The sequence below is a fragment of the Onychostoma macrolepis genome, chromosome 02 (assembly GCF_012432095.1).
Source record: "Onychostoma macrolepis isolate SWU-2019 chromosome 02, ASM1243209v1, whole genome shotgun sequence".
Classification (NCBI taxonomy): Eukaryota; Metazoa; Chordata; class Actinopteri; order Cypriniformes; family Cyprinidae; genus Onychostoma; species Onychostoma macrolepis.
The window spans coordinates 4,457,630-4,469,691 of NC_081156.1; the positions used below are offsets into that span (position 1 = coordinate 4,457,630).

Below are 12,062 nucleotides of genomic sequence, written 5' to 3' on the forward strand. Positions count from 1 at the left end.
CATTATTCATTTGGCTCACTCATCAGACTTCAAGCCACACCTGCTCACATTTTCCTCATATCCTCCAATTTGTTCATATAATTAAATGATACTTTAATATTTTGCATCAATTTACTGTTTTCAGTGTATCTTTTTCAAATAAGTCTATTGTACATCTCAAATCACCATGTCACAAGTCTAAAGATGAAGAGATCTGTGTAAGGACAGTGGTTTAATGCATCTAAAGTATATTCCACTTAAAATGTATATTCCAGTTAAAATGACAATTATCTGTACAAAATGTTCTAAAAATCATGATTTCTGTACAATCATATTACTAAACATAATTGAATCAGCATCATGTGATCATATATACATGTATATTTCTTGTAAACACACCCATACTGTCACACACTCGTGCACAACTGCTAAGATTTTCATTCGAATTGTGACTTTCTTAAAAAAAAAAAAAAAAAAGTGAGACAATGCTGCCTTGTGTAAAATTAGTCACAAACAAATGCCAGCAGTTACGTTCCATTTTGGATGTAGAAAACAATTAATTACTGAATACATTTGTGAATAATACATCAGACTTATAGCAATTTTTTTCTCAATTAAAACACTATAAATATTTTTTTGAACAGTTTATCAGCTTTTAGGAGAGACTGAGGAAGGATTTGTCCATGGTCGAATGATCAGCTGCGATGGCCATCAGTGTATAATCATAGCCTTAGTACTGAGCATATTCAGACTGAAGGGACTGTGGAGAGAAAGAGAGAATGAAATTAATAAATTTATATAAAAAATGTGTGAAAAGTATACTAAAGGATGGAATACATAAAACCCGTTTCACAGACGAAGGCTTAAGACTAGTCCTAAAATGCATGTTTGAGCTGTTTTATCTAAAAGCAGTTTGTCAAGAAATCATCAAGATGCACACCAATAATGTATCTTCTAAGGTACATTTAAAAAAAAAAAAAACACTTAAATGTCCCAATTTAACTAGAACCTAATCCTGGCTTAATCTACGCACTGTGAAACCAGGCTTATGCGTCATACATTTGCAGACTTAGAAAATGGTTACAAAGAAAAGATTTTCAGGTCTTGACACATGAAAAATTATAATGTGTTTTACAATTGGCATTCAAATATCAAACATATTTGTTATTCTTGAACTGGATGGAATACAATACGGAACGACATTCTATTGTAAACGTGCGAATGATAGTTAGTTAGCTAGAGATTACTGTTTATAAAATTTTAAATATGGATATTTTTCTTACAAAACACATCGATGCCTTTATTCCCCAAACCGTTTGAGGCACTTTTTATTATGGATGGATGTGCTTTATTGGACTTCTTTTGGACTATTGAAAAATAACACCCACCCACTGCCATTATAAAGCTTGGAAGAGCCAGGACGTTTTTAAATATAACTCCAATTTGATTAGTCTGAAAGAAGAAATTCATATACACCTAGGATGGCTTAAGGGTGAGTAAATAATGGGGTAATTTTCATTTTTGGGTGAACTATCCCTTTAAGACTTAAAGGGGTCATCGGATGCCCATTTTTCACAAGTTGATATGGGTCTTCTTAAGGGTCTTAATGAAAAGTCTATAACATACTTAGGTTAAAATTTCTCAATGGTAGTGTAAAACAACACCCTTTTTACCTTGCCAAAAACAGCTCTGCACACTGCAACCGCATCTTTAAATGCTAATGAGCTCTGCTGACCCCGCCCCTCTCTTCTGTGGGGTGACAAGCCGTTCTCATGAGACTGATTATTTTAGCCGCAGAACTTGCTAACTAGCACGTTATTAGGAAAGGGGATTTGCAAAGATTCATAAAAGAACCTTATACTCCCTTTTTCTGTAGGTGAGGCTGGATCATGAATGATTTGCACGAACATAGATGCATTTAGATAGATCGGGGGAGCATTCCCTTCAAAAACAATAGTAATCCACTGCATCTTTACTGCGTAATCCACGTACTCAGATGTCGGGAGTAAATGACGACTGCTTTGTTCATTATTACATCCAACAACAGAACGCCTCAATCATTAAGGAGAAATTCTTGTCTACTCCTGCTCTGGCATCGAAACAATGGCGGACTGATGACAGCTCACTCAGCTCACTCTGTCAATCAACAATCGTGGGAGGGGCCTGGGTGAGTCTGTGTGACGTCACACAGCCAAGAAACTGAGAATGGCTTGATTTGAGAAAGGGCATATTATTATTTATAGGGATTAAAAAAATTTAAAAAACACTGGGTGGATTTCTATCATTATAGGGTGGATGTGTACAAACACTGCTAACACACATTTATGTTCAAACAACATGTAAAAGTGAATTTTGCATCCAATGACCCCTTTGAGGTATAGGACATTTACACGTTTTCAACTAAAAACAGATGTGACTACAGTATTTTGGGGGCCTGAAGATGTGCATGTTTTTGAAATTGATATTGTTATTGTCTCTGCATAAACTACAAAAACATGAATTTGTGATGTCATGCACAAGCGTTCAGTCTATAGATATGTGCACTTGCACATAGTATTTCTTTACAAAGTGGCATTGCAAACTACTGGCATGCATGATAATAGTGTTTTTTTGCTGTTTTCACAGATCTGTGTGAACAGATAGTTTTGACAGTGTTGTTGTCTATATGAAAAACTTTTTAAAAATGCTAAGGAAATCTTTTCTGTTTTTAGTACAAATGTTGTGAAAATGTACTCTAAAAAATAAAAATACTTTCATAACTTAAGGTGTGGTCATATTAATGAAATTGAGGCAAAATTTTGTGGGCAAAAAAGTGCTGTCAATCTGTCAGTAGTGGATTTCGGCCACAAGATTTGCGGAACAACTGTAAATTACCACACCTTTGCTCAGTTTTACTTCTTATATGATGTCCACCCCAAAATTAATAATTATTTGCTAAAAATATGTGCTTCTGATGCAGCTCAGATTTTATTTGTATTTACAAACAACTTTTTTGTTTTTTTTCATGGAAGAAAGTACATTCATGTTTGGAATGACACAGCGGTGGTAAAATGATGACAATTTTCATTTTTACATGAGCTGTTCCTTTTAAATTATGAAAAAACACTGATTATAAAAATCTCACATAAAGATCACAATTACACAGTAAGTGAGGCCAGAAAAAACTGGAGGGAAAAACACAAAGTGAAGGAAAGTTAGTAAAACAGCAGAAGTAGTGAGTGAAAATCAAGCGCCACAGAGACGGCCAGATGGTCACTCACTGGAATGGATCTGCTGAGGTAGTGCCCTGGAATCCTGCTTAGTCCACCTCGCAATGGACCTCTACGGGGGTTCGGCGGACTGCTGGAGAACAGACTATAGCCAGTTCTGTTCATAGGCCTGACTGTGCGATTAGCGCTAACCGTATTAGCTCCAGTAAGGGTGTTGAGGTTGGTGTTGGCCTCTTGATTGACGTTTAAATGTGCGGGAGGAAGTCGGGGCTCAGTAGAGGTGTACCCAAAGCTGAAGCCAGATGGAGGTGCGGGGGATAGAGCAGGAGATGGGGAGGGTGCGAAGGGGGAAGGAAGTGTGCTGTTGTCATCGTCATCATTGAAGTTGTCATCGTAAATGTTGCTGAGGGAATGGGCTAAACGGGGACTGAAGCTGTGTGAGGCGCATAAAGCGGGGTTAGCAACGTCTGGGTGCGTAAATAGAAAAAAAAAAATCACTCAGGCAGTGTATCTAAGCATTAATGTACCTTTTTAGATTGCCGGCAGAGGAGGAAGGGCTTCTTGTTAGTCTCTGTGGTGCACTGGAAGAGGAGAGGAAGAGAGGAGCTTTGGAAGACTTGGGAGGGGAAATGGTGCCTGGAGCTGGGTTTATCCCACTGCCAAAAAATGACAAGTAGCAGAGTAAGTTTATTAAAAGATAATAATTTATTTAGGCATGTCCTCCAGAATGTCCTCATGGGAGGAAGGAAGCTTTTTTTTTTCTTTTAAGTGCAGTACTTCAATATGAGTAATGATTTTCAAAACTACAATGCTTTTGTGTAATAGCATGGCACTTGGTAAAGGTCACTGCTACTGTTGTGCAAAATCTTAGTCCCCCTTAGACCCCAAAGTGATTTTATTGACTGAAAGAATTGTTCATGGGTACTTTATTTGGTATTTGACTACAAATACAATGGAGGGCTGCTGATACTACAAACACTGAACCAAACTATTAAAATGTTGAGCAGCAAGCTCATTGGCTACAGATGCAAAGGAGACCATGGCTGCCGTCGCATCATCTAAGTGGATGCAACACACTGATGGTGGATGAGGAGATCAGATAATCCGAAAGCAAAGATATCAATGCTGCTTCTCAATGCTGCGACTGATGCTTAATCATGTTCTTGCTTGCTTATCATCCAGCCCGTGACCCAGAAATGTGTATGCACAATTTAAGAAATGAGAAGCATCATGAATCATGCATGACGTCACAATGAACTGAGAGTACTACTGGTCCACTGGACCAATGAATATAGGTCATAAGCTATAAAGCTCAAAATAATGGTAAATCTAAAATGGACAAAATTGTTATTAACTTGACAGTAACTCGGTTTGACCTTATGATTCTTCCCTCTATGTATACCTGGGGTAGAGATGTAACGGTATGAAAATATCATGATTATAGTGACCAAAATTATCATGGTTATCAGTATTATCACGGTATTGTTCAAATGTGCTGGAAATGTTTAAAAAGTACTGACACATAAATCATTTCGGTAACACTTTATTTCGATAGTCCACTTTAGACATTCTACTAACAGTAAGTAACTTTGCAACTACATGTCAACTAGCAGTAATTAGAGTATTAGTAGACTGTCTGCTTAATATCTTCCAACACTTTATTTTGATGGGTCCACAACATACAACATACTGACTATCAGAAACTTTGCAAGTATATGTCAACTTATTCTACTAACCCTAAACCTATCCTACTGAGAGTTAGTAGACATGTAGCTGCAAATTAATGAGAATTAGTTGACAAGTAGTCGACATGTAGTTACAAAGTTACTTATAGTTAGTAGAATGTCTAATGTGAACTATCGAAATAAAGTGTAACCATCATTTTACCAATTTTCGTATTTAAAATCAGCAAACAATAAATCAAATTACTTTTTGTTTGCATAAACACTAAAACAATAACATTACCAATGATGTCCGGATTTTAAATGACAACATGACTGACACAGCTTATCTAATAGCAATGTTCAAATAAAGCTTTAAAACGTTTCATAAAATGGTAAACCTCACAATTCAGCCTTTAAATAAAAGACAGGGTTAAGTCAAAATGATAACTGATTAATGAATGATTGTATGTATTTTATCTGCTCCATAAATAATTATTAATACCTTATCCAAATTGTTTATATGGGTAGAACCCACATAAGCTTGTTTTTCATCAACCGGTCAAAATTTACAGCAGGGCATACAAATTCGGTCTGTATTTTGGCCAGATAAAAACTGCACACAGGCTGCATGTAAATGTAACTCTCTGTAAATCCACTCTCTGACACTAGGTGGCGCTTATGGAACAGCAGAATTACAGCTGTTTCCCATAAACTCCGTGGACAAAACAGCATTGCGATTAAAACACTACTTTATTAGGTATTACATGGAGTGAAGATGAAAACAAAATGCCATTAAATCTTTTCTGAAGACAGTCAAAACCTTCAGAGGTACATTCATATAATTAAGTAATTAATATATTCATTTGTATAATTCCCTTAGCGTTCTTTTAAAACCTCCCAGCTTTTCTGCGATGTTTTCACACAAAACGAAACTACTGTTACTTAAAACCGTGCTTTATGCTGGATAGTCTTTATTTATCCTATAACGTTTCATTAATTCATCTTCCTACAAATTTGTCAAATCTTAAATCATCTTCAAACCAAGCATAACAAAATTAAATGCATGGATTTTTGGTGTTAATTCCCTGCCAAAGACAGCAAATAGAAAGCAAAACATTATCAAGGCATTGCTTTTGTATACTGACCAAAACTTTTTGTTTAACTGCCACAATATTTTGATCTGGTGTCACGACTGAGACTGTTGAGACCATAGTAATGACAATTATATCCTTTATTTAGTATAATTGAAGGTCTACCTAAGCACTGTGGCAGTAGGTCTGGGGTGGCGTTGGCCCTTTAGAGCTAGTAGTTTATCTCCTTGAGTTGGAATCATGTCCTCTTCTCTGAACTCATTCTGTAGTGTAACAAAACACAGTGTCAATAACAGTGTTACTGTATTGTGCACTCAGATATGATTGGTAGATTCAGTTCCTCAGACGTCTCACCTCATCCACATTTGGTGGCTTCAGAATGGTGCTGTCGATGGACATGTCGATGGACATGTCGTCCACGCTGGATATGAGATGGGCCATGTTTCTCTCCTGTTGTCGGTTTTGCCTCAGCTGCAGTTGCTTCTGCTTGGACCGATGGAGATCACCTTGCACCCACATACTGTGCTGCTTCCTTAAGAGAAAGAAAGCGCTTCTAAACAGACCTCTAGACCATTTTATGTCCTTATGTGCCTCAATCTGTCTGTAGAATTTTTGGACTTACTGTTCGAGAAAGTGTTGCTGCGGTCCTATGATGGAGCCCGGTCTGCAGATTCGTGTCCAGGCAATGGCCTCAGGTGCTGTGAAGCGATAATGCTTCATCAAGTAGCAGCCTATCAGAGTGCCTGTCCTGCCAAGGCCAGCTGTGAAAAGAAAGTGGGGGAAATAATCATTAAAAATCAAAATAATTAAAAATTATATTTTGAAGAATATTCATGCAATCAAACTATTTTGATCAAAGTATTTTGACATTAATTCATCTGTCACAGCCAGATAAAAAAGACAGATCCAACATGGACGGGTTGTGTGACTTACCATCACCCTCGAAATCTATGAACAAAACTTGTACCAAGTAAAATCAATAAGAATGCAGTGATTTTAAAATTCTGGTCAGCACCGATAAGCAATGATTGTTGTCATATTATGGCTGTTATTCGACCATATTTATACTATTTTGTTGAAAATTACATCTAAACAAAAAAAAACCCACTAAAAACTAAAATCAAGCACTTTAAACACAAAAATTAATTCAGCCGTCACCTTACATTGTGTATTAATAGTGTTTTTAAAGATGTACTTTGAGTGGTAGGGGATGGGAAATGACCAAATAAAAATGCAATACAGACTGATACCAATCAATTAAAATGCCTAAAAACAGCCGATGACCAGTATGTTACAGATATAAGGTGTAGACATTAATTTTAATTGCTGAAATTTTGCTGATGAAATCCATTAATCTCAATCAGAATTTGACAAGCTTTACATGAGGGCAAAAAGGGTTTAAGTTAACACAAATTTGCCACACTGACTAACAGAAATCTGCTTGGTTTGAAAGTGACAGCAAATGCATCAAATTTGGCCCAGACTGCATTAAAATACAGGTTCACTTGCAACATAAAGTCTGGGTCCTGCAATACACAGTTCACAAAAATTGCAAGATCATACATTGTCTCCTTTCCACTTTTTATTTATGCATAGTGCACCTTACTCCAGATGTGAAAAAAAAAACAAGGTGCAGTTTCTTCATGAATCTAGAAAGTGTCTCACCCTTGCAGTGGACAGCTACGGCACCCTTGGCGCTCTCACAGATGTGCAGGAAGCGTCTTGTGAGGAGATCACTAGGTGTGGTGCCGTCTACAAAGAACAAGTCGTGATGTTCAAACCCGGCATCTGTGAAGCGCTGACCTTCATAAATCTTCTTGTTCAGTCGCACAACATCTGTGACATTGTGCTGACGGAAGTAGGAGAAGTATGCTTCTGGAGCGTGAAGAGGATAACCTGAAAGAGCCAAAACAGTCATCAGTTCAGAAGCGAAGAACAATTACCAAAACATTTATCCAATGACCACTAGAATGTAGTATTTGTTTTTAGCTCTGTATCTAATGTGTCAGCCTACCGTTCTCTATTTTGCTCTTGGGATGAGGTCCACTGAAGGCCAACAGTTTTCCTGGCACAATCCAGTTAAAATCACCATTTTCTACACGCTTGTAATGCAAAGGTGAGAAGACATGCTAAAACATCTGAATTCATCAAAAACATACATGTTAACTAATGAAAAGAAGTTACATGTGTTGAGTTTTGTAGATGCTTTATTGCTTTTAAGTATTTACAATAGGACAGCATCCTTTTTCCTAGCGTCCTGCGTTTTAAATTATGGGAAGCACTTCTGGTTTGGGGAAGCTCCACTCAAAAGAACAAATCATTTCAAATCATAAGGCTGCACTACAAACAATCCTCAGGGTTCGTACAGAAACTGCTAAATGAAATTTCAGGACTTTTCAAGCATTACTTTTTGGGTTTTCAAGGACTAAAATTGGCGATCTCCCTTATCAAACAATATCGTTATTATCTTTCAAATTCTAATAATACAAATTGGTACAAATAATGTGCCGCACAAAAGCATGCAATGACTGTGGAAACCTTTACATTTGAAAGGATACTATGGCAAAGTTATCGCTTCCTTATTCAAACTGTTTTTTAATGAATATATTATTGACCTGAAGAATGAAAGCTATATCATAAACTTGGAAAATTATGAGCTATATCACCGCTTATCGACACTAGGGGCGTGACAATACACTTAGCTCACAAGATGAGACAAAATACAGATACTTGTTCACTAGAATGAGAACGATTTTAATACTATTTTTAAGAAAATTTGTATACACACAAAGCAAAACAACGCAGTAGTATTTTGTAACTAATCTAGGGCTGTAACTAATTATTATTTTGGTAATCAAGTAATCTGATATTTTTAATAATACAAATAGACCTAAGTCTAAAAGTCAAGAGATTGTTTCATCGAAAAAAAATTAACACTAATTTCATATATACTGCCTTTTAAAAATTAAAGTACTTTTCAAGTACCTTCTCAAAAATATGGCTGTTTTCAAGGGTTTTCCAGGACTTAAATTTCAAAAAGTCAAATTCAAGTACTTCAAGCACTTTAAGCACTTTGTACAAACCCTGAATCCTTATTCGTCGGTTCGACTGAATAAACAACAATTTCCTTCATCACTTTCTATTTTCAGACAGCAGGAGATTAAGATTACAACTGGTATTTTAGTGTGGCATGGTATAACTCAAATAACTATGGTAAGAGCTCTTTTCAGTCCACTGCTTTCTTTTCCTCCTAAATATTTTCTGTTTTGCTTTGTAACAATTTGAAAAAAGACAACATACACTGCACAATTGCGGTCTGCTCTCCCGATTTAATTTGTGATATGTTCCATGGATAATTCACTGAATTAATTGAATCTGTTTTTCTTTCATTGAAAATTGCTGCATAGGGTTTACTTGACTCCAATGAAACGTTTTTATATTAATCTGTCGTCTTCTCCTAAGTGTAGTCTCTATTCGCAAGGACCTTTAGGCACGTTTTTGCTTGGGTTTTTTTTGTGAGTGCCCCTCTTTCTCACCTTTTTGAACCTATCATATTTGTTGGGTACTGAGATATGTTTGACTCCGCGCCATTTTTTCAAAAATGACTTTTGGGACTTCACCTTGTCTGTCCAACAAAGATGTTTACTGTTAGATGCTCTCACAGCAGCAAAAAAATTGCTAGTCAACCGTTGGAATACTCCTCACACAATGGACAGTTGAACCTGGACGGTGTATTTGTTGGACATTATCTCGATGGAACTCTCAAATTCTCGTATACATGGATCTAATGTGAAAACTGTAAATTTATGGCATTCAGCTTTTAATGTTGTGTCATCTTTTCAAAAATCTTTGTAAAAATTATTTTTTATTTATCTATTAATATTAATTAATTATTATTATTATTTTTTTTATTATTATTATTTTTGTTTGAAGTCTACCAGGGGTGGGATGGGTTGGGGTGGATTCTAAATTTGCTAAGCTCCTTTTTGTTTTATACTATTGTTCCCAGAAGAAAATTCAATAAACAGTTAAAGAAAGAGAAAGAATCACATTCTCACATTCTCACATCTCTTTCCAAGTTTGTTTTCACATGGATGCTTTAAAATGTAATTGTCTCCCCTTTTCATTTCTAATCCCTATTAGCAATGTTAACTGGAATGTTTCTAAAGCAGGTAAATACAATATTTGTTATCTGTCAAAATGACAGAAATCACATTGAAATATTATCATTCATGAGAATGAGTATGAGAATTAAGAATATTGACATTAATCAATACTGATATATAAAAAGGTGATACCTCATAATGTTCATATTCTTCAACATCAAAATTCTCAAAGTCAAAGAACCCGTGCTGCAAGGCCTGAAGAGAAAATGAATTAAGAATAATTAATTATAAGATTTGACATGTCATTAAATAAATAAAAAAATATATGAATTTTGGTCTTTTACTAACTTTATCAACATAACAGAAATTTAAATGGTTCTAAGGAAACATCTTCAAAAGAGACTATTATGCATGAATTAATTTTAGATAAATCCTTGATGCTTAAAAAGACAAACTGCCAAGGTTTTCTTCAACCCCCCACAAATCATGTTTCAATTACAAGTACAGCCATCCAAGTTTCATAATATCTCACTGTTCTTCAAGAGCATATCATTCCTCAAACTCTCCACCCACACAAACTATTTTCTTTGTATTGCACTTCCTGTTACTCAGTTATCACGTTGTGTTAATGTCCTTTATGTAATCTGTCTGACAGTGCCTGTGCCAGTTCTTTCTATCGTGTCAGATTGAATAGACAGATAATTGGACTAAAAGCTTATGATTTGGGGATAAAGTGCATTACATGTCTACACTGTCCAGCCTTGATCCAAAAAAAGTTTAAGAGTGTCACAAACTTTAACCTTCCTAAATATTAATAGTTAAAGCAGATGGTACTTTTATAGCAAATGTTTCCCTTTAATACACATACCTTGCGGATTCCTTGTAAACAGTCTAATATGGTTAAATCATATGTACAGTTCCCAAAAGCAGCATCTCTATATGGTAAGAAAAAAAAGTAAATAGATGATTAAGTATGTTCATTAAAAAATTCTCTCATTTTTTTTTGAATATATAATTAAATATCTGTGTGTGTGTGTGTGTGTGTGTGTACAGGTTTATATATCCTGGCGGGGACCTACACCTGAATATACACAGACTCATGGGGACCTAAATTGAAGTCTCCACGGGTACAAAAGCTTCTAAAGTTTGGTGTCAGTAAGATCATTTTTTTATACAACAGTTCTTTCTGGTCCTCGAATCTGATTGGCTGAGAGCCTTTTCCAGCAGTGCAATATTCTAGTGATAACAGAACACCAACCATTTCAACGTTTGTATCACTCTGCTTGCAGCATTTCTCATATAATTCTGATCAAATAAATACAGCCTTGATGAGGTATTATCAATGTTGAAAACCGTTTTTGCTGTGTAATATGTATGTGGAATCCATGATTCTTTGTTGAATAGAAAGTTCAAATGAACAGGATTTTGAAGTAGTTTTTTTCTGTCGTTCACTATTTAAAAATCTTTACTGTCTCTCACATTATCATTATTATTAACTGACACAAACTTTTGAACAGTAGTGTACATACAGTAATCTATAAAGCCATAGTAATGAGGTATGAGTAGCATGATCACACGTGTTTAAATCAGATTGTGATGCTTGTGTCAGATCGTGTGAGCAGCTTCTCACCTGAAGGGCAGGTACGACACATTGGTTCCAGAGATCAGGGCCCGGTACACCTCCTCTGGAGTTCTTTTTAAGTAGATTACCTGCACACAGAGGCGAGACGTCATGACTAGAAATTTCTCTGAGAGGCTCTAAAACAAGCTCAGCTGGGTCTACATAGCTGTTGTTTTTCACTGTTCATAATCAGTTTGTTCTTATTGTCTGAGGTCTCTCAAACCCTAGAACGTGATGGTTAAAATCAACAAAATGATCATCTTCTAAGGTCACAGAGCTGGACTCACCGCATAAGCACCGATGAGGAAGGCCGCATTGGCTCTCTTTCGTTGGTCGTAACTGGTGTAATGGATGATGCGCTTTCTGGACAGAGTGAAAGACTGCAGACATAC

The 12,062-nt window shown here is 36.0% G+C and overlaps 1 protein-coding gene across 3 annotated transcripts in view; it reads right to left on the reverse strand.

Annotated features, from left to right (window-relative positions):
- Positions 1-171: 171 nt before the first annotated feature.
- Positions 172-12,062, reverse strand: part of cdc14aa (cell division cycle 14Aa) — a 17,025-nt gene continuing 5,134 nt past the window's right edge. For 2 of the 3 annotated variants that reach the window (XM_058793688.1, XM_058793679.1), the window contains 12 exons: positions 11,958-12,050; positions 11,680-11,759; positions 10,918-10,984; positions 10,242-10,304; positions 7,958-8,045; positions 7,609-7,839; positions 6,566-6,704; positions 6,298-6,475; positions 6,109-6,206; positions 3,716-3,844; positions 3,240-3,621; positions 173-739 (listed from right to left, as the gene is read on the reverse strand). In XM_058793688.1, the coding sequence (XP_058649671.1) occupies positions 710-739; positions 3,240-3,621; positions 3,716-3,844; positions 6,109-6,206; positions 6,298-6,475; positions 6,566-6,704; positions 7,609-7,839; positions 7,958-8,045; positions 10,242-10,304; positions 10,918-10,984; positions 11,680-11,759; positions 11,958-12,050 (1,578 nt within the window). In that variant the 3' untranslated portion in view covers positions 173-709. Of the gene's footprint in view, positions 740-3,239; positions 3,622-3,715; positions 3,845-6,108; positions 6,207-6,297; positions 6,476-6,565; positions 6,705-7,608; positions 7,840-7,957; positions 8,046-10,241; positions 10,305-10,917; positions 10,985-11,679; positions 11,760-11,957; positions 12,051-12,062 lie in introns of all 3 variants that reach the window. The other variant, XM_058793670.1, reaches the window with a different exon arrangement.